At 42.4% G+C, this 24,699-nt stretch overlaps 1 protein-coding gene across 6 annotated transcripts; it reads left to right on the top strand.

Annotated features, from left to right (window-relative positions):
- Positions 1-8,534: 8,534 nt before the first annotated feature.
- VEZF1 (vascular endothelial zinc finger 1) lies at positions 8,535-24,699 on the top strand. Of its 6 annotated transcripts, none has more exons than XM_087854535.1 (6): positions 8,535-8,836; positions 14,174-14,868; positions 15,645-15,708; positions 16,771-16,972; positions 18,242-18,388; positions 21,312-24,699. In XM_087854535.1, the coding sequence occupies exons 1-6, from the start codon at positions 8,780-8,782 to the stop codon at positions 21,737-21,739; spliced, it is 1,593 nt and encodes a 530-aa protein (XP_087710661.1). In that variant the 5' UTR covers positions 8,535-8,779; the 3' UTR covers positions 21,740-24,699. The 6 variants fall into 6 exon arrangements, with proteins under 6 accessions (XP_087710661.1, XP_045629665.1, XP_045629663.1 ...); XM_045773709.2 differs by lacking the exon at positions 8,535-8,836 and adding an exon at positions 9,249-9,487 and having other exon boundaries at positions 16,789-16,972; XM_045773707.2 differs by lacking the exon at positions 8,535-8,836 and adding an exon at positions 9,249-9,487.

Below are 24,699 nucleotides of genomic sequence, written 5' to 3'. Positions count from 1 at the left end.
AGCGCTGTCAGTTAATAAATGTTAAGAGATGGAAAGAACTTTTACTCCTTAAAAGCAACTCAGTAGAACCCGGTTTCCCAAACTTGGGTAACTGGCTGGATTATTGGAGAAAACAATTCTAATCTTATTACTCCATCAAATAATTCCTCCTCAGATGTGATGCTAGGAAATTCAAATTTAAATGCTAGTCTAAGGGCGCCTGAGTGGCTCAGTGTGGTTGAGTGGTTGGGCATCCTTGGTTTCAGCTCAGGTAATGATTTCTGGGTTGTGAGGTCGGGCTCTGTGCTCAGCCCAGAATCTGCTTGGGATTCTTTCCCCCTCCCTCCCCCCCCCCCTTTCAAATAAATAAATGCTAGCATAAGCCAATTATGGGAGAGGTAAATGTCCCAAAGATCAGTCTTGCAAAGTCAAGAAGAAAGTTGGTCTTTTGCAAGCTGTGCACACTTTTGAGTATTGATCAAGAGTTGGTGCTATTGTCTTTCTAAGAGTAGAGTGGTCCCTCTTGCAGCTTCCTCTTGGGTCTCCTTTTTACATCATTCTTAAGCATGATTCTTAACAGAAGAAGCCTCAATTACTTCCAAACCTAGTGGTCATACCTCAATAAGAATTCCTGCAGATTTGGGGATTGGATTGTTCTGGTTCTTCATTAGTTATCCATAAAGGCATTCATAGGTGAAGATTATATAGAGTTTAGAAAAGGGGTAGTGTATATCCTTGGTTTGGGAGTCAACGTGACTCCAGGACTCTAACCCTGGTTACTTAAATAATTATCTCAAAGCCAAGAGACTCAACAAACCCCCCACATACATATCCTACGAGCATCCTCATTTCTTTTGCCTCTAATTCTTCCACCCCTTCATGATCATCTAAAGACTTAAAACATTCTTGGACTAATTGCACTATATTTCTGCTTTGCTTTTCTTCATGGTTATATAATGTCATGTATAGTGTATGCACTTGCATGTTGTATAGTTGTTCCGTGTATATGTGTTTTGCTTCCCCTGGGTACATGGTAAACTCTGAGAGCAAGCACTGTGTTAACGTTTTGACACTTATTCCAAGATGCCTGGTATGCTAATGCACACCTTAATGTTTATGAATATGTTCATGAAGTCCTGGGCAGGTGCATTGCAAAGCTGAGATAAAGTAGCATGGTCCTCCAAACACAGTGGGCTTATTTCCAAAGTAGTGGCTTCAAGGGTTCATGCCCTTGCTACCTTTTTTAATGGAAACTTTTAAGGGAAAACTGCAAGGGCATAAGACAACCTTATTCTCAAGGAAAGTAATAGCTAACTGTTCTTGAGGTTCTTTGTTTCATTTTAATGCTCAACTGGTATTAGCCTCATTTTGCAGTTTGAGGAAATAGGTTCAAAGATGTGGAAGCGACAGGCCCAGAACTTGAATCCTTGTGACAAATTTATTTTACTACCACTTTTTTAGAAAGCCAGTCTGCCTTTTCCAGTGGGGTGGTTCTATAGCAAGTTAAGTCTTTGACTCTAAAGTGACCATCACCTGTAATATCCACCTGATGCCACCAGGGTGTCCCATGGTGCTATCTTTGATTGTGTTCTTACCCGGGTTGCTGGGGGCTGTTCTGAAGCAGGAGTTAATTTAGCCTCAATGCCTAAGGCCCAGAGCTCAGCAGCAAGAAATTGGGGTGCTTAGCTCCCTGACTTTCTAGTATGGAGTGCCGAGCCAGCATCAGAGATGCCCTTGCCCTTTTTTAACCCCTGCTAGTCAGTCTGCCCTCACAGGACAGCATAGAAAAGACCCCACGGATGGGTCAGTGTCTACAAACGTGCATTTGTGCTGGTAGCTGAGTATACACTTATACAAATGTATACTAGTAGATCCATGACAGAAAGTTGAATTGCTTTACTTACCACTCTAGGTAGAGGAATTTTAAAAGACAATGTGTGGTGACTTCCCACTTTACAGTTTGCAGTAAAAATCTGCATTACACTTAGTCCCAAGTATACAACCTCTTAGGCATGCGTTTTGATACTCGGTCATCCTACATGATAATCTGTGGTGTCAAAACTGTCAAGGTGGGAACTAATGAATACTAAATAATACTATTTAGTATTAAAGGGTGCAAATACCCTCTTAAAATTTTTTTTCTTCCAGTGCTCTTTAAGCACTTAGTACAAATGTCTAGTCTTACAATTCTCAAGTTTTGATTTCTTTACTGGAAGAGATCCCTAGAGTATCCCCAGTGATGAGTACAGTTCTAGGCATTTAGTGTATGTACTTAATAAATGCTTGTATACTGAAATAGCAAAGCCTCCGTAATAGTTATGGGATAGTTATACACATGAGCCATTTCTCTAAGGAAGAGAGTCTACATTAGGGATAGGGAGGTCTTTGATTTGTCTTTAAAATGATTAGAATCCATTGTGAACTGGGAAAGTAGTCCCTGGGGTGTCCTGGCTGGCCTTTCAAAATCTGAAATATGTTATTCTGGGTTGGAATTAGCACTGCCTGAATTTTACTTTACCCATGCAATATCTAAGACTGGGTGTTCACCAGGGCTCTAAGAGCCACCAGGATAGACTTGCTAAATTAGAGTGTATGTTACTGATGGGAGATGTTGGATTGGTGGTGCCATTTTCCCTTTCTGCTTCCTGCCTACCCAGGTGTGTTTCCCTTCCTAAATGCCTGTGGTTTTCAGGAAATTGTTGGAATAAATCCTAAACCTACCTTTGGTAGCTCAGCATCCTTTTCAGTTTCCTCATCTCTTCAGTGAGGGCTAATCACAGATTATAGTGCCAACTTAGACCCTTCCATGTGCTTTGCTTGAGAGATTAGAGTAACTGAGCTCAATTAAACTATGAAACATACAGGTGCTTCCTCAGCCTTCGTGAGTTTTGCTGAGTGTACTGCATAGGGGACTGGATGAATTACTGTAGGAATAAAGGTTATCAGTTCCAATGTCCCTGCGAAGCATCACTAAGGGATTTTTTTCATCCCATACTATGAATCTAGTTCTAATAGTTTGGTCTGAAGATGCTCTTCCGTATATGAAGAGTACGTGTATTCTGCCTTTGCTATCTAAAGTGCAAACTACTGAAAGGCAGAAATAATGTGTATCCTAACCCTCAGAATACCTGTTTCTGGGATTACCTTATACTCGAAGCTCAGGAGGCATTTTCACTGGTTTGGATTGACTACCTGCCATCTGCTCTCCTGAGTATTCACTGCTGAATGACAGGGGAAAGAAAGTGAAAGGAAAGGTGCAGTGGGGAGAGGAAGCTGGAAAAATAAGAGGAAACAGCTGGCAGCTGAGGGGGGCTACTTATGTAAGGTCAGTAAAACAAAAAGCAGAGGACAGGGTCAGGCTTTGGGGGTAGAGGGCTAATTTACTTCTGTTAACTCGTTGAGGAGAGCCTCGTATGCTTTGTTTAAAAGACTACAGTTAACTTCAGAAGAAAAATCTAGATTCTCTGAATCTGACCCATCTACCCTGTTGACCATAGTAAATCGTTCAACAAGTCAAAATTGACACTGTCCTCTAGGAATTCTGGTCTTTGTTCTTCTAACAAAAAGCCTCCTGCCGCTGCTCAAGCAGTCAAGGGTGCGATGTTTCCAGTAGTGTTTGTGGATAGCTGGTAAGCTTGATGTTTTATTCACAGCTTAAGGGGTAAATGCTGAGTACAGCTGTTGTCCCTATGTTGAGCTTTAACAAACAGCTTGCCAGGTTCCTGCACCTGCTTTGATGCCTGCATCCTGTGACTGAACTTTAGGCAGCATCTAGTTCAGAGACTTCTCAGGGTCAACAAACATTCCCTCCTCTGAAGCCTTAGCCAGATTTTATGTGGTTCTGGCCTTGTGTTGCCGTCTTTTGGCATTGCTTTCTAGAACAGAGCAGCCTTCCTAAAACTTGGTCTAGCTAGTCTTATGATGTCTTATCTGTGTCTTCAGTCATCACTGCTCACTTCCCTCACAAAGGGAATATAATGCATCAGTTCCTCAACACCTGTTTCATTATTCCCTGTTCCTTTCTTACCAGGAATGGAGGTATCCTCAGCAGAACATCAGACTGACCCGATGAGGCTTTTTCTTAATTCTAGGCCCATGAAAGGGAGAGAAGGACTAATGAAAGAAGGAACCATAAAATCCGCATGTACTAATATGCTAACTCTTCAGAGATTTTGAGAAAATCCTTCCTGAACTCTGGACTACCCCAAATCCAGTGTGAAGAAATTACTAAAGAGGTATATCGGGTTTGGGTAAAGAATATTCACTTGATTGATGTTTTTGCTCTGCGCCTACTCTTAACAACATTTGGATGGGCACGAATAAGTAGCAAAGTTGCAAATGAATACTTTCTCTGACAATGCAGATGGGTAGCACAGTGCTGTTCAGTGTCATTACATCATCCTTTCAACCAGAGGAATGCGCTTGGGGTGGAGGCTAAAGCCACTGAAAAGAGGTTTATCTCTGTACCGGAATAACTGTTCATGTAAGGATTTAATTTATGTTTTTGAATTTAGCATGATGTTGTAACTGAGCGAAACTTAGTCTGGTTCAGACCCACCAAGTTTGTGTGACTTGTTAGGTATCAACTTTTTTTTTCAAGCTTGGCCATACCCTGAGCTCGGGGCATCTGAGGGCAGGGAGGAACAGGTGGCCAAAGGAGAAATGTTGGTGCCTGAGAGTATGTTTTCCAGTTGTATTGAATTTCTTACTTGGTGTATTTTTGACCTGTCTTAGTTTCTTTCCTTCTTCTGTCCTGTGCTGTTTTGCTTGCTATTTGTTAGATGTCCTCCGTAAGCCATTCGGGAGTTGTAAAATGGAAGTGAGCATTTCCACTCAAATGCTTTGTGGATGGAACTGATAGGTTTAGCATTGATTTCTGGTAGCTTCTTTCTGGAAGAGTTAAAGTGATAAATGTGTTTCCATGGCTTTGGACTCCCGTTTTTGACACCTTGGGTATGTGACCCTTCTTAGAAACAGTGTTTTAGGGGTGCCTGGGTGGCTCAGTTGGTTGGTTAAAAGAGGGAGAGAGAAAGAAAAGAAGGAAAAAAGTAAAAAAAAAAAACAGAAAAAAGGAAGAATAGTGTTTTAGAACCCTCAACTATCAGTTGAACTAAATGCCTACCAGGAAAATGGGTAGATTTGCTTCCTGTACTTCTGTTCTCTGTGACTGTCCAGCTGTCAAGGAACTTAAATAGGTATTCAGAAAAAAAATTCTCCATTGTTTCCCCTTCCTCACCTTACCAGTTAAAGCAGAAATAACTAGTGATGACACTTTAGGTGGTAGAATTGAAACACAAACCCAACATCTGACCACATGGGCCACAGGCGATTGGTTTAAGCCCTTAGTGTGGTTATGAAGTTGGGGTGGACTGCAGGGGGGTAGGGAGATGACTTCTGCTTTCCTCTCAGAAGCTTTGCTGGGTGGTGGTGTTTTTGTTTTGATTGGGGGGGTTGGGAGGTGTTCCTTTTGGTAAAATGTGCTTTCTTTCCTCCTCGATTGCATTGAGGCTGGTAATGAAGGGTAACATTTCTCTCTTGTCAGTTTTGGGTTTTTTTCTTTGTTTGGTGGGGTTTTTTTGTTTTTTGTTTTTTTTGGTACTTGCAAATATTGCATTCTTGGTTTTTACTAGTAGATTTGTTCATTGTCAGTTCTAGCTTTTTTGCATGAAGAATTAGTCCATTAACTTGCCAGATATGAAGCCTCTTCTAACTTTGAAGTAGATCTTCCCTGCTGAAATTTTTGGATTTGATTTGTTTTCAATTTGTTGAGGAGTCTTAACTTGGGGACAGGTAATTGACAACAGCAGAGATGTTTTCTATCCCTAGGATTCTAAATCTAATTATAATCCTTAATGTACTCAGATTTTAAAATCCTCTCCAAAATAGGAAGGAAATATCCTGTTACTTTCTAACATTTGCTAAAACTTGCCTTTGAAGAGCTGATCTTTTTTTTTTTTTTAAGTATTTATTTAAGTAATCTCTACACACAACGTGGGGCTTGAACTCACGACCCCAAGATTAAGAGTTGCATGCTCCTCGACTGAGTCTGCGAGACACACATAGAAAAGCTGATCTCAACAGGCATCGTCCTTTGTCTTCTGTTATTAGCCTTTTGGCCACTTACCTTAGGGCTCTTTGGAAGGGGGGGTGGCCTTGGTGGCTCAGACGGTTGTTTGATTCTTGGTGTCTGCTTGGGTCATGGTCTTCAGGTCTTGGGATAGAGCCCCACTGGCTCCCTGCTCAGGGGGGAGTGTGCTCAGGATTCTCCCTCTCCCATCCTTCTCCCCACACTGGGTGTGGCCCCTGTGCACGGTCACTTTCTAAATATTAAAAAAAAAAGGGGGGGTGAGGTATAGTAAAAGCCTGTTACTTTGAGAGAGAGGAGTAATTAACTGGCTCAGTTATGTACCATTTCCAGCCCCAACGTTAATCTAGAACCACTAAATAGCACCAATAAAAATACTTATTTAGCACTGTTATATTACAGGAAATGTTCTAAGCATTTTATATATATTACTCATTTAGTTCGCAAGTCACCTCTGAGATAGGTACTTATTTTGTCTTCATTTTCCAGATGAAGAAATGAGACCCTGAAATGTTAAGTGACAGGTTATACAAGCTGGGGCAGAGGAGATGGGAAAGAGGAACCTGAACAAGATGGGGAGGGGATCTGAGTTTTATTTGGGTGGATATAGGCACACTTTTCTTTTTTCTTAGGCAACAAATTTTCAGTTATTATATCTGAAGGTAACACCATTGATTCAACCACTGAAAGTTGTTTACAATAATCAGGATGAATTTACTGTCTTTAGACATCCCTAGTCTTTTGACTGGGCCCCAGTATGGTCTATGGAAGCTGGCTTGAAGAGGGGCTCATTTGTTTGTAGTTAAGGATATTGTCTGTCCTAAGGGTAGAAATGCCCCTTCTAAGGATGGAGTCTTTGATCTTACTAGTTTCATTATATTCCTCAAAACATTTGGAGCTGATTGTTTTTGAGTAGTTGGTCCAAACTTTTGGATATTTTCCCAGTGGAAAGTATCCTAAGGTTTAAAATTTCATCTGAATTTAAAAAGTTAATAAATTTTCTTTTTAAGGGAGAGTTTGGGGAACAATCAGGAATTCTGTTTTCCTCTCATGGCTAGAGATAAAATTAGCCGTTTTCCTCAAGAAAAGTGATACTTCTGAATCCCATTTCTTCAGTAATGAGAACTGAACTGTTTTCACTTGACCTCTACTTCCTGTTAGTGGGAAAACCCCTCTCCAGAGGTGCTGGGAGAAAGATTGCTGGAGAAGGTTTTCTAGATCCCAGAGTAAGAAGTTCAAGAGAGTCCAGCAATATTGTCAGTAGAATAATGGTCTTCATGAGTACTAGTTTTCATTATCCTTAAGCTACATTTTCTACACAATATGAAAGGCTGCAAAGTAGGAGAGGCTAAACTGGGGAGGAAGAAAACTTCGTGGATGAATTATATAGACCTTGAAGTGAATGTGCAAGAAGCAGAAACTTGGATTCACTGAATGAAAATGAAAGAATAGGCAGTGTCCAAGGTCAGAACAGAAATGCTTTAGTTTATGTAGTTAATTCCCTTAGATTTACATCTTAGTTCACTCCTTATCTTGCATGTGCATGTAAACCTGAAACATTTTTTCTCCCCAAAAGAGGAATGGACATTTTTATAGGAGACCTAGGGGCCACTTTAGCAGCTTAGCTGAGGGATGTGTGAGAAACTGTTCATCATTTTCTGTCCCCTCCTGTCTTAGGCTGACCTGTTCCGTGATGTGCTACCTGCTTCTGCTACTGATCCATCCTGCAGAACTTCTCATTCATCCCCAAGGCCTCCAAGCAATGTCCAATAGGGAATCGACTCTAAAAGGAACCAGACCAACGTTTCCAGCCCTTTCATTCTGGTGACTGAGGGAAGGAAACAGTGGGAGGGGTTATACATGTGTAGTGGATGGATGGAAGGGAAACAGACTGTCATTACTCTATCTCTTTAGTTTCTTTTACGAATAGAATTCTGCAACCGTATTATTTCTGTTGTGTAAGTACAGGGGAAGTTCAAGATGGTCACCTTGATTAGAATGTGTCTGGAGAGGAATAAATGGAGTGTATGAGATAAGAGACAGTTGGTTATGAAAGATGTTGAAGTCTTGAAATAATCTGAGGAATTTTTTTAAACCAGAGTTTATAAAAATATCACTGATACAGCCTGCCCCCTCATTTCCCGCCACAGGAGACTTCTTGGACTGGAGACACTTGTTTAATAATAGCTTGTCTTTGATATACCCAGTAGCTACCTCTCTGTGAGGAAAGGCTAGCAAACGTTCAGGACATCATCATACAAAGTTCCAGTAGCAGTGACGCCTACACGGAAGACTTGGAACTGCAAACAGAGGCTGGGGTCACCTCAGTGACATCTGACGCCGTCCAACCACAAGTTCGATTTTTGTTTTGTGGGGTGAGGAAACAGACTGTACTAAAGGACTAAAATGATTTCTTGTCTATACTTTCTCGCTTGTTTTTATTGTTTAATTTTAATTTTTTTTTTTTTTTTTTGGCGGGAGAGAGGGATGTTCGGGTAAAATTTCATATCCTATCTGAAGTTAAGGAGAGGATGGGAAAGCTCAGCCCTTCACCCAAGAATAAGCCAGTAATGACATCTCGACGCGTGGGAAGTGTTTCCCTCAGCTGGGAGGATCTGAGGCTGCACCCCAGTGGGATTCCTTGCTCGAGTTGGAAGGCCACTCAGAGGTAGACGCATATTGTAGCAGGAGTGCGGAGGGTTTAGCTGGCTGGGGATGAAATACCAGAGGGGAGAGACATTCGAAGTCCTAGGGGCTTCCCCCAATTTGGAGGCGCGGGCTGTGCTGTGCATATGGGACTGAGGAGCCGGGTGACCGCCGTGGCCTGTGCCTTCCGCTGAGGGTCTGAAAGGGACGCGACGCTGCTGGGCACGGCATTTGAGTCGGCATTTGAGTCCCGGGAGACGGCCCAGCAGTGCCCAACGAGCCCGCGCCAGACCCTGGCGTCCTCCATCTTCTCTCCTGCGCTCCCCCTGCTCCAGCTGCCTGAGCCGCGGACCGCAGCACCACACACCCCCGCGGGGGGGGACGCCGCGCCCCATCCCCGCCCCCGGCCCCACCCCAGCCCCCCCGCGGGGGCCCTGACCCCACCGCCGGCGGGCACTGGCTGAGCTCCGAGGCGGCGAGCCTGCGGCGGGGACGCCCAGAAGGGGTCCGGGCGGCTGGGGGCGGCGGCGGCCGGGTCGGGGCTCCCCCCCCCGCCCGCGCTCGCCGCGGCGGTGGTGCGTCCCGGAGGTTACCGGAAGTGGCCGCGCTCGGCGCTGCCATGTTGAGGAGCCGCCGCTGCCGCTGCCGCCGCCGCCGCCGCCGCCGCTTTGTTGTCGCCTCCTCCGGCTGAGGAGGCTCCCCGAGCGGGGGGAGTGGGGAGGAGGGGGGTCGGCCGCCGCAGCCATGGAGGCCAACTGGACCGCGTTCCTGTTCCAGGTACTGGGGGCCCCCCCGGGGGGGCACGGGGGGGACAGGGGGGCCGGGCCCGGGGCTGGCGGGCGGGCGGGCGCTCCTCCTCCCCTCCCTCCCGGCTCCGCTCTCCGGCCCGGCCTTAATCCCCCTTTGTTTTTCCGCCCGCCCGCCCCGGCGGAGCGGGGCTGCTGAGGTGAAAGGAGGCGGCCTCACGGGGTGCGGGAGAGAGAGCAGGCCTCGGGGTGAACCCCGGGCCCCCCCTAGCACACTCACGCACACGCACACACCCTTCCCTCCCGCCCTGAAGGGGAAGGGAGGAGGCCGGTCGCTGTCACCACCCGCGGCCCAGAGAAAGGAGGGCGCCGGGCCGCTGGATAGCGCGGGCCGCTTGGCCACAGTGCGCCCGGCCCGGGCCCTCATCGGGGGCTGGGGGGGTCCCCAGGTCCTACTCTGAGACCCCCCCACACACACAACAGACGCACTTCATCCATCTTCCGCTCGCTCTTTCCTTTTCACCTCCGTCTCCTCTTTTTGTGTGTGTGTGTGTGTGTGTGTGTGTTGACTTTCTGACCCCCCCATCCCTGCGAATAGCGGGTATCCCTGGGTTCCCCGCCACTCCCCCTTCCCGCCACCCCTCTCTTGTGTTTACCCTGTTGGGGGGTGTTGTGAGTGAGTATCCCCTCCCCAAACTTTTTCACTGGATTTACATTTTTTCTCTCGCAAGCCTTTGCCGAGCCTTGGCAGCTGACACCCTGTCCCTCTGTCCAGCTCTCCCGCCGTCCCATTCAGCCCGGGGAATCCCCCAGCCGGGCCGGGGCGGGGGGAGCTGTGGGGGCCGGGACTCCAGGAGGCCCGACCTTCTCCCGGAGCGCTTTTCCCTCTCGTCCCACCTCGAACGTTTCCTCCAACCAAGTGGGGGAGACGGAAAGTGAAGAGAGCAAACAAAGTCGGCTTACAAAGCCCCCAGATGAGTCATTCGTTGGGGTGTTGGTCTACACTTTTTGCAAGAAACTTGAAAGTGACTGTAGCCGATACGTTGGCAGTCCTCTTGCCCGCTCATTTTAGGTGGGGGACCCCTGTTGGGAAGACCTAGGCTGGAACTTATTTTTTCCCTGCTTCATTTCTATTTGCAAACGAAGCACTTAGTGGGCAGTAGTGATGAGCTCACCGGGAAACTTCGGAACCAGAGGAGGTTAGGAAGCTTGTCACTTTAAATGCGTTCTTCCCGCCTCTCTGGGTTATTTTCCTTCTTTGAATAACTTCGTCAAATCCCAGACGCGTTGCTTGGGCGCTTGAGACCTTTTGAAACTAACCAGGAATGGATGCAGAATTTTCAGAAAATCCTCCCAGCCACTGGACCCATCCCAGTGGAGTTAATACAGGGAATTGGATAATTCAAACATTACCTATTATGTAGAGCTGGTTTATTGTTTTAAGACCTATTTTCTCTCAAATGTGAGTAATTTGATTTTTAAGTAGTTAATTGGAATATATTCTGGCTTCTTAAAATTGAAGATATGCAAAATTATGGAACTCACAAACTTCTTTTTCTCATTCTGATCTGGTATTGTTTTATCATGCTTTAAGTCAACTTAAAAATGCATGGGGAAAGATATGATACATAACTAGTTGGCATCCAGATTGATGTAAAAGTGGCAAATGCCCTCTCTAAAAAAAATTTTCAAATGGTCATTTAAATATGGAATTAATGGGCCACCTAAGTGATTTTCCTGTGAGGAATGATTTAGATTTACCATATTAAACCTGCTGCCCGTAAACTTCATGGAGATTGAAAAAAAAGGGAGAGTTCTATATTATGTAAAGGAAAAACCTATAACTACTTTTTGGAAAGCTAGTCGAACAATCTTTTGGAATACTTTTATTCTTTTTCTGGATAAGACAAATGCCAAGCATTTATTGATCAACTTGTTAATTAGATTTTATATTATTTAATTTTTTTTCAGCAATTAAAATCTTTTTTTCCACCTGATGGAGAAGTGTGAAAGCTAATATTTGATCCTGGGCTTGGCAATGTGTGCAGTGAAAACTGTTGGAAAATAATTTAGAGCCGAGGACAGTTGAATGGGTAAAGAGAATATTTCAGTCTTTTCTATGGAAAGGTATGAATAGACTTACTCAGTTTCAGTTTTAAGTAATTTTTACTGGGGAAATGGGAGAGTTAAACTCTCTTGTTTGTTTCCTAGAGCATACTATTGAATTTATATTTTAAAACAATTTAATACCTGCTTGCTTTCCAGATAACCTGGTGGAAAGTGAAAGCCATAACTGTTAAGATGTTTGATGGATGATTCTCCTAACAGGACATTCAAGATATGACTCACTGATGCTAATTTGTTTCAGTACAAAATTTTTTGCCCTCTGGCACTGGAGATTTCATGGTGCTATATCCTACTACCCTGGGTGATGAAATAACATTTCTGTTTTGTTTTTTTGCCAACCCCAGAAAAAGGAAAGCTTGGGCAGGGTTAAAAAGCCTTAAAGTTGAAAGAGATAGGAGATAAAATAAAAGCTTTGGTTTGATACTCGTCAAATAAAAGTCTACCCAAAAGTTTTTTGTTTTTTTTTTTTAATCACTTAACTGAAGGCAGGCCATGGTTGTTATTTTACTCTGTCTCTCCCTCAGAGAACAAGTTGGGGAAACCCAGTTCCCCTCTTAGAAGGCTTCATGTAGAAGTGTGGGGATCCTAGGAATCCTCAGAGAGTGATTCCTGTAGTGGTCGAGGCATTCTACAGCATTTCACCCAAGAAGCAGGGACCTGGTGTGACCCTCGTGTGAGAGTGAGCTTCAGCAATGCTGTAAAAATACTTTATGTTGCCACAGACATCTGAATTGGTAAAATGGCAGTAAGTGCTTTTAGTACTCCATCGAACTAATGGTTGTTTAGAATTGAAAAATGCCTCTAAACACTATAAGTCTGAACTTTGTCCAGAAGATTTGCATTCCCTATTATCTGATCCGTTAGCCTTTGAAATTGTATATCTTGAGCTATCTTCAGCTATTAACTGTTTGTATACTGTATGGAAACTCGGGTATCCGACAGCCAGGTTGGAAAGGGGGTAAGATTTGCATCCAAATTCTGTTAAGTTTCCACTGATGTCTTGTGGGCAGACACTGACATTTATAGGAGCTCCATTAACTAAATTAAAAGTGGACTATAATTCAGTATAATCCCTAAGTCCAGAAAGCTACTCCTAGGTAAGCACACAATTTCTGTGAGTACTTCCAGGACTCAAAGGGGCATTCAACCAAAATTATTAAATGGGAACTGGTAACTTCGACTACCACACCTCTTAATGATTTGGGGGAGACTTGGTTCCAGGCTTAGCTGTTGTGCTGCCATCAAGTAAATGTGGAGCTATGTGTAGATATTCTTACCCATTAAGGGAGAAGAAGCTCTGTGTGAATGTGTGTGTCTGTCTCCTTGTTTTCTTCTTCTTAATCAAGTTAACTGTAGGACTTGTGATTATAGAGTGAGAAGGCTAAATAAATGACTGGAGTGTCTAAGATGATGGGATGGGCCCCTCCTAGGATGTTGTATGCTTAAAATATTTGGAACTCTTACCTCTGGGTGCATGTATCCTCTTAGGATTACAAAACTCAAGCATAGGGGCTTGGGCTCACTGTCAAAATTTAAAAAATAACGTTGGTAAAGTACAACGTATCAGGAAGAACTATTTCAGGAATTTTTTCCATCATTTCCTAAATGTTTATCAGTATGGAGAATTTTGAAAGAATCAAAACCAAGAGAGTAACTGTTCATAAATACCAAGAACCTGATCCCCGGTGAAATTTTGGTTTCAGTGCAACTAAAGAAAATTTCCAGTTCTGGAGTGGAGAAGCACATTTTAACAGCAAATGTCTAATACTTTAATGAAACATAAAAGTGCTGGAAGAAGATGAAAATGAAAGGAATTTTATTTATAGTTTGTTTTTTCTTGCTAGTCTATCTTTGAGAGTTTAGGGTTTGAACAACTAGTGTTAAAGGGTGCAGATTTCTAGTTTAAGATCAAATGAACCGAGAAACAACTGACAGGTGTTTTGCTGTAGACTACCTTCACAGATGCCTTCTAGGCTGATTAATAGCAGGTTTCATTTCAATCAGATCTTTTAGTAGGAAAGTTAAGTGAAAACTTGAAAAGTAAACTTAAATAGTGCATGTTTTCAGAGAGCTAACTTAGCAACAGCCTCCTTCCTCAGTCACTAAGTTTTCTGATGGAAAGGGAAAGACTGCCTTTCTTTTCCTAGGTAAAATAGACCAATGGATGATACGTATATGTGTGTGAGTGTGTAGTGTGTGCATTACTGCAGTAAGGTACTGGTAAATACTGAAGTCTGGAGCGTAATTTTTTTGACAAGTTATTTAAACCTGGTTTCAGCACTGACAGACTAATGCAAACTGATTTCATCAGCTGGTATGTCCCTTATGAACCAGGATGGTGTGTAGTCAGCTGTTTGAAAGCAAGATCACTGTCAGCTGCTTAGTCGTAAAAGTTTTGTGTCTGCACAGTGATTTTAATGCTTTGTATTGGGAGCTCTGAGGGTAACTAGGTGGTTGCTGGATTTCTGCTGCAGGGAGTAGCTTATGGGCTCTTGGATTGTTTCTTCTGGTCTCTGTTGTGTGGAGCATGTTGAATTTTGAAGGCCGTTGTGCGAGGCTGAGTTTCTGAAGTGTAAATGTTTGGTTTTAGGCCCACGAAGCCTCCCATCACCAACAGCAGGCAGCGCAGAACAGCTTGCTGCCCCTCCTGAGCTCTGCTGTGGAGCCCCCTGATCAGAAACCATTGCTTCCAATACCAATAACTCAGAAACCTCAAGCAGCGCCAGAAACATTAAAGGATGCCATTGGGATTAAAAAAGAAAAACCCAAAACTTCATTTGTGTGCACTTACTGCAGTAAAGCTTTCAGGGACAGCTATCACCTGAGGCGCCACGAGTCCTGCCACACAGGGATTAAGTTGGTGTCCCGGTCAAAGAAAACCCCCACCACGGTGGTCCCCCTTATCTCCACCATCGCTGGGGACAGCAGCAGAACTTCGTTGGTCTCGACCATTGCTGGCATCTTATCAACAGTCACTACATCTTCCTCGGGCACCAACCCCAGCAGCAGTGCCAGCACCACAGCTATGCCTGTGACCCAGTCTGTCAAGAAACCCAGTAAGCCCGTCAAGAAGAACCATGCTTGTGAGATGTGTGGGAAGGCCTTCCGAGATGTGTACCACCTCAATCGGCACAAGCTCTCCCATTCGGACGAAAAGCCCTTCGAGTGTCCTGTTTGTAATCAGCGCTTCAAGAGGAAGGACCGGATGACTTACCATGTGAGGTCTCATGAAGGAGGCATCACCAAACCCTATACTTGCAGTGTTTGTGGGAAAGGCTTCTCGAGGTACTGCATTTTGCTTTGCTTTTTTTTTTTTTCATTAGGTATCAGTGCACTTCACTTTTGTCTCTTGTGACCTAGAAGGTTTATGTGAGAATAGCTGTGGGCAGGCCTGTGTTATTAGAGGAGATTGATGATAGATAAAGTATTACACTTCCAGGTCTAATTCCAGTTTGGTGTGGTTGACAAGTGGTGACATAGTGATTAGCTTAATATTTCAGTGGAGAAGTGCCTTGGTGGATTCAGGCCTTCATTTGGCACATCTATAATTCTTATCACTGCAAAACCGCCAGTTTCCAATTCAGTCGGGTGACTAGACATGAGGTTCACTGTGCAAATCAATGCAACTTATTTCCTGGAAGTTGGGATGACCTTGGATACTCTTAGTATAACGTTTAGGAGGACGTTTTTCCATTTTTCTGTGGTTACTAACATTTCACTAATTTCCATTTTTAAAGGCTTTTAAATAAAAGTTAATATAGTAGTAGCTGTCTCTGGCAAGTGTTAGGACTAAAACTTTGGGTATTTTATAATTTAAAGAACCAAGGCCTAACATTTGATGTTGACTAGGAGAGAAAAATTAACAGGTAAAGGACTAAGACTTTTGTTAATGGTAAGAGAGGTAGGGAGGCTTGCACTGGGGGGAGGGGGAGTTGGAAATTCCGCTAGCTTTCTTTAAAATGCTCTCCACCCAAAGCTGCCAGGCATGTAAACATCACCGTGAGTAGCATTTCTCAATGTGTGTTCCATTACATCTTCTGTTGAAACTCTCTCTTTCACAGGCCTGACCACTTAAGCTGTCACGTAAAACATGTCCATTCAACAGAAAGACCCTTCAAATGCCAAGTAAGAGTTAAAATGACTTATCCTTAGTGTAGCACTTAATGCACATTATCCAGAAGGTCTGAGCCAATCAAATCTCACCGTTCTTGAATAGTCTTAGAATCACTGACTTGAGTAAATGTGGTCCATTTGAATTCTTGTTTTATACAATATAAATGACAGCTTCTATTTCTGTGAGGCAAGAGCATTTAAAAATGTAAATGTGTTGTTTTTGTTAAGCTACATTTCCCTTTCCTTAGGCAACAGTATTTATCGTTACAAGAAAAAAATTTGTTGTCTTGCAAAAGTCATTATGTATTTGAAATGAATAAATGAATGAAATGCTTTAAATTATTTTTTGCGTTGATGATTTTAACTGTAATAGAAGAAAATAGGAATTTTCTCCCAAATGTTATCATTTATTGGATGTTTGTCTGCCAAATTGGAGCGTTTTCTAGTTGTTTGAAAATCTGTTGATTCTATTTGACCTAAGTTGTGATAATGAAAAGGTTAAGAATCTTGCTAAATCAAATGACTTTTGTAGACATCAGTAATTTTAGTTTATGGCTGGAAGTCTTTCTCTGCTCCTTTCAGTTAAATGTGTTAATGACTGACTTTATTAAGTAAGTGATTTGAATCCTAAGAAAAATCCAATCTGAGGAAGGAAGCTAGTGTCATTTGAGCGAGTGCCTGCTATGTGCGAGGCCTTGGGCCAGACTCTTAATCCCACCAATAATTTTGGGAGGTAGGTATTTTTACCCTCATTTTACAGATGAAGAAACAAATTCAGATAGGTTAATTTGCTCAGTGTTACACTGTTTCATGAATCAAGGAGCTGGATTTAAATCCAGGTTTAACTGATGCTACAGCTCACATCTTCTCAGTACTCTGTGTTGATATTTTTTTCTTCCCCCAAAATGTAAGGGTCTAAAATTCACCAAATGTTCTGTTATGATTACGATTCTAGGTAACACATGCAATTAAAATTCAGCTAACTCCGTCTGCTTGCGGACATGGATAGGATAATGCCTAGAATATAACGTACTTTAAAATGAGTAGAACAGGATAGTCTATATTTAAAAAAAGTTTTCCTCCCTCATGCAGACGTGCACTGCTGCCTTTGCCACCAAAGACAGACTGCGGACACACATGGTGCGCCACGAAGGCAAGGTATCGTGTAACATCTGTGGGAAGCTTCTGAGTGCAGCGTACATCACCAGCCACTTAAAGACACACGGGCAGAGCCAAAGTATCAACTGTAATACATGTAAACAAGGCATCAGTAAAAGTAGGTGACACTTCAGATTGTATTTCTGTTGCATTTCAGATTGATGAAATCTGGATGTTTGTATAATGTACTGAAGGTATTTTCCCTGTGCCCTCAGCACTGCATTCATGTTCATCTTACATGTTTTCTCCTGTCACTGAAGTGTGTAAACACCCATCTGTGGAGAGTATATACTGGTGTGGGAAATAGGCCTCACCTGTGTGGATACAAACAGCATCGACAAGCCCTCCACTAATTTTGCTTTCAGTCCTGTGCTTGTCTACTAATAACACCCAAGTTAAAAAAGCAGAATTTCCCTGTAACTGTTTTTCAACGTGTCCCTCTTCGGTGGAGTTTAAATAAAGAGCTCGAGTGTTTTAGGATTGTGGCAGCAGAAGCCATGCTAGAAAGTTGCACCTGCTGCAAGGCAGTTTTCGTTGGTTTTATTTAATGTTAGGAAGGTTCTTAAGCATTGGTATCTCCTAACTCCTGTTTGAGTTAGTAACATGCCTTTAATAAAATAACCTTGAAGATGAAAGCGGCATCATTAAATTTGCTTTTCAAACCCAAATCTGTAGAGTTGGGATACCATATCCATTCGAAGGTGTAGTACTCTGCGTACCCTAAATTCAGAATTGAAGATAGACTATTGCAGGGACTCGCGGATAAAATTCAGTACTCACGTTCACGCAGGCTTTGTGTTTGAGATTGCCCTAACCACCAGAGAAAGTCTGTGTTCCGTGTTCCGTTATCTATGTACTACATGCAGCAGAAACATCAAGTGCTCAGAATAGGTGACCAGAAGTGAGTGAGAAAGAGCGACGTTTGGTTTTGTTTTTGGAAAGAACGTTTCATGTGTTTTAATCTCATCCTTTTTTGCTTTTTTGTAAGTACATTGGGTTTATTATCTAGCATGTCATACTTTATTAACTTTGCAAAGATTTACTTTTAGTGACCAACTTTATTAGATATTTTGATGAGCGTTAATTAGTCCATGCTGATATTGCCCAAGTTCCATTCTCAAACACACTTGCTTTTTAATACAGCAAAGAATTCTTTTCTCTTTTATATTGGTTTTCCCCAGCTCTCTCTATTTTTCTTTTATTGATTTATCTATTTTGACCAGTATAGACAGAAGCAGCAAAAGAAGATGCTCTATAGTAAAAACTGTCAAGACAAGTGATAAAGGTCAGAGAAACATGAGGAGCCAAAGTATCTAAGTTTCAGATTTTGAAAAAAATGGCAGCACTTTTTCAAGGTAAATGTCGCGTTTGTGGTTTCTCTTTGGAGTAGCGTGCATGAGCGAGGAGACCAGCAGCCAGAAGCAGCAGCAGCAGCAGCAGCCGCCGCCGCAGCCGCAGCACGTGACGAGCTGGCCAGGGAAGCAGGTGGAGACACTGAGACTGTGGGAAGAAGCTGTCAAGGCGAGAAAGAAAGGTAAGATGAGGTGGCCAGTGCTCACGGTGCTGCTAGAGCAGTGGGCTCGGTGTGCCCCCGGGGTCCCGAGGGAGGCAGCCACAGCTATGGGGAATCTGGCTTCATGGAAACCTGGAAACACTATGTTAGCAACAAAGCTACCAAGCTTCCAGATAAGTCTTTTTACTTTAACAAATAAAAATCCTTAGTACTTCTTTTCGTGTTCTTTTGATTTTCTTTTTTTACAAATTTGAAGCCAGGTTTGGTCCTTTGCTATGTATGTTCAGAGTTCCATTTTTATGTCAACCTCCATGCATTATGGGCTCCTCTTTTTCCTTTCTAAAACATTCCCACTTTTGGCGGTGGATGAAATATTCTTATGGTACATAAGTTTATTTTCTTACAGCTTTGCTACTTTCTGCTCTTTAATGTTCTTTCTGCATTGTATTATTTATTACATGTTTCTAGCTTTATGATGCTGATATCTCTTCTCTTGGTCTTACCCTTAATCTCATTCAGTCTGTCACTGGAGCTGGCATTAGCTTAACATGTATGTACTTACGTGGTTAGGGACTTTACTGTAATTGTTACTGAAACCGAGAATGGTTTGCTTTTCTCTCATATGTCTTATTAAAAAAATCCGTTGGAGTATCTGTTCTCCACACAGCTCTTTAACGTAAAACTTAGAGCTTTGGCTTCTGGACTATCGTGTGGGCATTTCAAGTCAATCATTTTGTCAGTGTACCATCAGCCACGGGAGAGATTCCTAAATTCCTTCTTCCCTTCCTGACCTCTGCCATGTCTTACTGTTTTATTTTATATTCATAAGGAATCCTCTGCCTGTAGGCTCCTCTATAATTCCTTTGCTGTGTAGTTTCTTCCCTCCTTTGCTTTCATGTAGTACGGCTGTTCCCTTCCACAGATCCCTTCCAAACACCCTGTACTTGGATAAAGATAAAAGGAATAGCTTCCTTTTTCATACATCTACTGGCATTGCAGCCAGATAGGCCTTCTACCCTTCCTCAGCGGCTGCTTGCTCCTGTCTTCCAAATGTCATTATTTAATAAAATGTTTTATTGTTAGGAGAAGGGGGGGAATGTATATATGCTGACAGTTGCACGGTGGGTGGAAGCATGTTACGAAGGATGTTTTACTTGAGAAGGAGTAAGAGTAAAATTATTTAAGTCCTAGAAAAGGATGCTGTTAGACTGAAAGGAAAAGGTGCCGGTGGGGGAGGGGGTGGTGATGGCACACGTGAGAGCGAAAGCCCCTTTGGTGTAAACAAGAATACCCTTAGCAGTGCTGCCATCACCTCAGAAGTGAGTTAGTTTTCTCTTTCTTTCTGCATGCTTCTATTTGGTGTTGTATTTCATTTTGCTTGTACAATAAGACTCAGTTGTTTAGCTCATCTTCTGACCTCCATGAAACAAAATGCTATTGTATTCACGTTTGTAGCATGAATCTCTCTGGAAACGACCACTGCTGTTAGAAACTTCTGTATTCATGTTAGCAAAATGTCACATTTGGGAGGAGAGGACACTTCTGCCCTGAAAACCTAAACTTGAATCAGCAGGTCTCTTTTTTTAAATAAGGTAATATAAGTTCCCAACCCTGAGTGACAATTGGATCGCCATCTCAGGAACTTTTTAAAAATACACATTTCCAAAGTTCCATCTAAATCTCACTATTGAATTTCCTGGGAAGCCATTTTTTTTAAAAAGCTCCCTAGATAAATGATTTTGACCGTCAGCCAGGTTTGGGAATTCCTGACATAGAGTATGGAGTTTGCCAGAGTTTCATCACACTGATCAAGGGAGAGCTGCTTATCGACTCCAGGGTCGGCGTGAGGTGATTTGAGCCATTTGTGTGGGATGTGTGCAGACCTTTATCTTTAGTCTCAAATGTATTTCTCCATTTTGACAGCCGAGTTACACACAAGTAGCCCACTCATCTGTCTTCTTACTGCTGTTTCCTGACACACCAGCAGGTGGTGCTGAATTTTGTTGAGGGGTGCGGTGGGGGTGTCACTTCTGAGGGAAGTTTTAAGCAGTGCCCAGCCTTTGCTAGGTAACAGGGACCAGGGTCCCCCAAATCACTGCAGGGTCTTCTTGCTTAATTAGTCCTCCTCGGTATGGTTGGTGACGTGTATAACAGTGCAGTTAGATGACACGACATAAAGTGGGTGATTTTGTCAGCATCAGAAAGTGAAGGAGAAATGGGAGTGGGAAGGAGAATATAAACCCACTGAGAGATATTTTATCTTTCTTAACATAGTTAAGAAACCTAACCAGAAACAACAGGATTGTTTAAACAGTTTTTCTAAGACTGAAGTAAGCGGATAAGAAAATAGCTTGTTTGTCAGTCCCTACTTACGGATTTTTAAAACCTTAACAGAATGTAGCCTCACCTCTGAGGCTTTAGAGTACATAGCATTGAGGACACACAACTCTCTCTGCTAGTTACAGTGTGCCTTACCAGAAGATTTTTCTGATAATCTGTTCTTGTGTGACCATCGGCCCAGCTCTGTGTAAACAAGCTTTCTCCTGGCCTGCCGATGGTTGGCTCTGCCTGCATGATGGTAGTGAGAATACTAAGCCCTGCTTGCTATCTCTGTCCCCACCCCCCGAGTGCCTTACAGAAATTAACTGGTCTTCCCAGCATCACTGTGAGGTAGGTAAGTAAATCTAAATTTGAACCCCAAAGTGCCAGGCTAAACAAGTCGCCCAAGGCCTTGTGGGAGGTATAGCATCAGAAAAGAGATTCAGGCACCCCCAGTCCTGTGCTCGGAAAGAGCCTCCCTTCTTGTTGACCGCTTGGTAGAGAACTATAATTTCGTTCATTAAAGGTTTGTCCTTTTTAATTAAAAAAAGTTGATTCAGAAGCTGTTTGTAAATTTTGTTCATTGTTTGGGGAGTCTAAAGGCCATTTTGTCTTCTTATTTTAGAAGCTGCTAACCTGTGCCAAACCTCCACGGCTGCTACGACACCCGTGACTCTCACTACTCCATTCAATATCACGTCCTCTGTGTCGTCTGGGACGATGTCAAACCCAGTCACGGTGGCAGCTGCAATGAGCATGAGAAGTCCAGTCAATGTTTCAAGTGCAGTTAACATAACCAGCCCGATGAACATAGGGCACCCTGTAACTATAACCAGTCCATTGTCCATGACCTCTCCTTTAACACTCACTACCCCAGTCAACCTTCCCACCCCTGTCACTGCTCCAGTGAATATAGCACACCCTGTCACCATCACGTCTCCCATGAACCTGCCCACACCTATGACGTTAGCCGCCCCTCTCAATATAGCAATGAGGCCTGTAGAGAGCATGCCTTTCTTACCCCAAGCTTTGCCTACATCACCACCTTGGTGAACAGTATTATAAAATCAAAATATGGGTTAAAGTAAATATTTACCAGCAACTTACTTTTAGTTTATTAAAGCAAAAAGTAAACCATGAAATTGGGAGATTTTATTACATTAGTTAATAATAGCGTAGTAGCATTTTTCTCCAATTTGGCTGGGATTGTTCAAAGTAGGGTGTGTATGTAACTTATCACTGGACCACTTTAGTTTAATCAGAAATTCCTTTTAGCTGACAGCATTGCTTAAACAAGGTAGTAGTTGGCAAGGTAAAATGCCAGAATTAAAACCAATCATAAAAAAGCAAAATCCATTTCAAAATAAAAAAACAGCATTACTGTTTCTAATCCCAAGAAATCATTTTATTCTAAACACTAGCAGAACTCTTCTCCCTATACAAGGCGGATGGCTCATTTTAACCTGAAGTTCTAAATCCACAGAGAGCTAGTGTAGAATTGTCTGTGTTTATTGTTTTTATGAGTAAATACATGCATTGTCATAATAAAATGCATTTCAGAGAATATGCATTTTACCTTTGGGAATATGTTAATTTCAGGCAGCATTCCCTATGGGAAAGGTGATACCAGCTCTGATATGCAAAGCATATGATAATTTATCATTCTAACTTCAACATATAATAGGGATTGTGACCTGATATTTGGAGATGTAAATATTGCTCAGCATATTAATCCTGATGGAATATAGCATTGTAGTTGACTTTTTAAAAAAAATGAAAAAAAAAAAAAAAACAACCAAAATATACAAACTGTGTTTTGGTAAGAAAAGGCCTCAACTGACAGAGGAGAAGTCAAGCGTGTGGACAGGCAGACTCCTGACAACAGAGGCCAGTGGGACTCCTGTTCAGGAGCCAAGGAGTACTTGGGACAGTTAAAATATATTGCTTTAAATTGGAAGATGCTGGAGGCACTGGGATGTGATATGCCCCTCTCTCTCCCAATCAGAGCCTGTTGATGTTACAACAGGGAAAGATGTGTTAGTTGCTCACTAGAGTTTATGTCTTATATTAAATTGTATACAGTTTTTATTCTAACCACTAACTAGGTAGTATGCCCCTTCAGAACAAGCAGAGTGTATCTTTTTTTTTTTTTAATTTCTCCTTCCGTTTCTTAATCAAGTATTGTGCAGATTTGTTCAACTTTGTAAATATGGACATCACTTTTTTTTTCTTTGAGAAAACACTTGTATCAGCTTTGTGGTGTTTTCAGGGAGACAGCTATCTGTACTCCCTGTAGAAACCCAGCAATGATTGTGCACGTCAAGACATGTGCTTTTTATTTCTTAGCAGAATGTTTTATCTCTGTACATAAGGTAGAAACCAAAAGTTAGGGAAACAGATACTCTTTACACCATCATGCCACACATTAATGTTTTTAAAGCATTGTGTTTTTAAAAAAAGTTACTAAAACCAAGACGCTGTGATTTTTTTTAAGTTGCAATATGTTTTTGGTTTTTTTTTTTTCTTTTTTAATCTTACAGTTAAGACAAATGGAATTTAGTTGTATTAATCTTGCAGAATGTTTGCAGGACTGACTATCAAACTGGATGACTTCCGTTTATACCCCACTGTGTCAGTTCAAGCATCAAACACCTTACATCTGAGGCGGACTTCCTACATCAGGGACAGGTATCTGGGTGTCATTATACAAAACAGTTCGAGGGGGTTGAACTACATAGTAAAAAATAAAATAGTACTTAGTGTAAAATAATTTTATAAATGATCTTTTGTACTTTAGGACATTAAATTGTACAACTTTTGTATATATAAAAGCTTAGGAACTTTCTGTTTAGCAGGAAGGCAACACATTCCTACACTTTTAATGTATATGTTTGTTATAATGTCCATGTAAACATGCCCTATGTTTGTGCCTTTTAATTAGTTTGTCTCAATAAACAAAATGTAGAGAAAAATATGTAGCTATGACTTTGTTACAACTGTTCCTATCCACAGTACAAAGATGGTTTGTTTTTAATCTGTAGAGCATTATGTGTGGACTACTGGAAGGACTTGTGTAGGGAAGGCCCATACATGGCCCTGCTGAGGCCTGGATTGGGCAGGTAGTGGCCACATTTGGAGGAAGCCCACATTTCCTGGCATGCAGCCCCAGGACCGGGTTCTGGCTCTGCCTGCTGGGACCTGTCATCTCTCTGGCTGGGCTGGCAGTCACCCTCCACCATGATTCAGACAGCCCAGGCTTCTCCACAGTGGCTTAAGGAGCAGTCCTCAGTGGGGGCAGGTGTGGGCCCTACCCCCAGGCTAGAGTGTGGTCGTCAGAACCCTGAAAGTATTAGTTCTTTAAAAAAAAAAAAAAAAAAAAAAGATATATACTAGAAATGATTGTTTTATCAATTCATTGTATAATAAACAGGAGTGAGACTTCATTGTATGACTTCAGTTAAAATGCTATTTTGTATGCATTCTTTATTCACTTAAGAAGCTTGTCTGCAATAATAAAGCCACGTCGTGTCTTCTTTTGGGAGGGAGAGAGTTGGCAGGAAGGGGGTGGCGGCGGGCCACTGAAAGGGGGGCCGAATAGTTTGTGTGGTGAGATTCTCCTGTGTCTTGGAACTGGAATTGAGTTTTGATGCTGATGAACTGATTCAACCAAGTGTTGAAGGCACGACGGCCACCGCGCTACGAAAAAGCAGAGTTTGTTTTTCCCTTCTGGTTGTAACCTGGTTGAGAGCTTCCCTTTATCAGATTGGCAGCTAAACAGTTGTATTAGATAATCCTCAAATCTGACATCCAGCCTGTTACGCTCTAGGGCTCGCTGCTTGGCCTACATTTGCCTTTTATTGTATATCCATTTCCCTCCTAAGGTGTGCTCCTAAATGAAGGTTTCTATGTAAGCAGATGATGATTTTTCCTGTCAATACCAGCACTGTATTACTAACATGCAAAATACTGCAGATTTATTTTGACAAATTAAAGTTAACCGGTCACAAATGTTA

The sequence above is a fragment of the Ursus americanus genome, chromosome 23 (genome assembly GCF_024610735.1).
Source record: "Ursus americanus isolate L20-20 chromosome 23, mUrsAme1.1.p, whole genome shotgun sequence".
NCBI classification, from domain to species: Eukaryota; Metazoa; Chordata; class Mammalia; order Carnivora; family Ursidae; genus Ursus; species Ursus americanus.
The sequence above is the reverse complement of the archived record's forward strand: the minus strand, read 5'-3'. Positions and strand labels throughout refer to the sequence as shown.

Excerpts from the sequence above, each read along its gene's own strand:
- VEZF1 (XM_087854535.1), top strand. The coding sequence starts at position 8,780 with ATGAAATACCAGAGGGGAGAGACATTCGAAGTCCTAGGGGCTTCCCCC. Across the intron at positions 8,837-14,173 it reads GGGCTTCCCCCAATTTGGAG|GCCCACGAAGCCTCCCATCA; the intron begins GCGCGGGCTGTG and ends GTTTGGTTTTAG. Across the intron at positions 18,389-21,311 it reads TGTCAAGGCGAGAAAGAAAG|AAGCTGCTAACCTGTGCCAA; the intron begins GTAAGATGAGGT and ends TTCTTATTTTAG.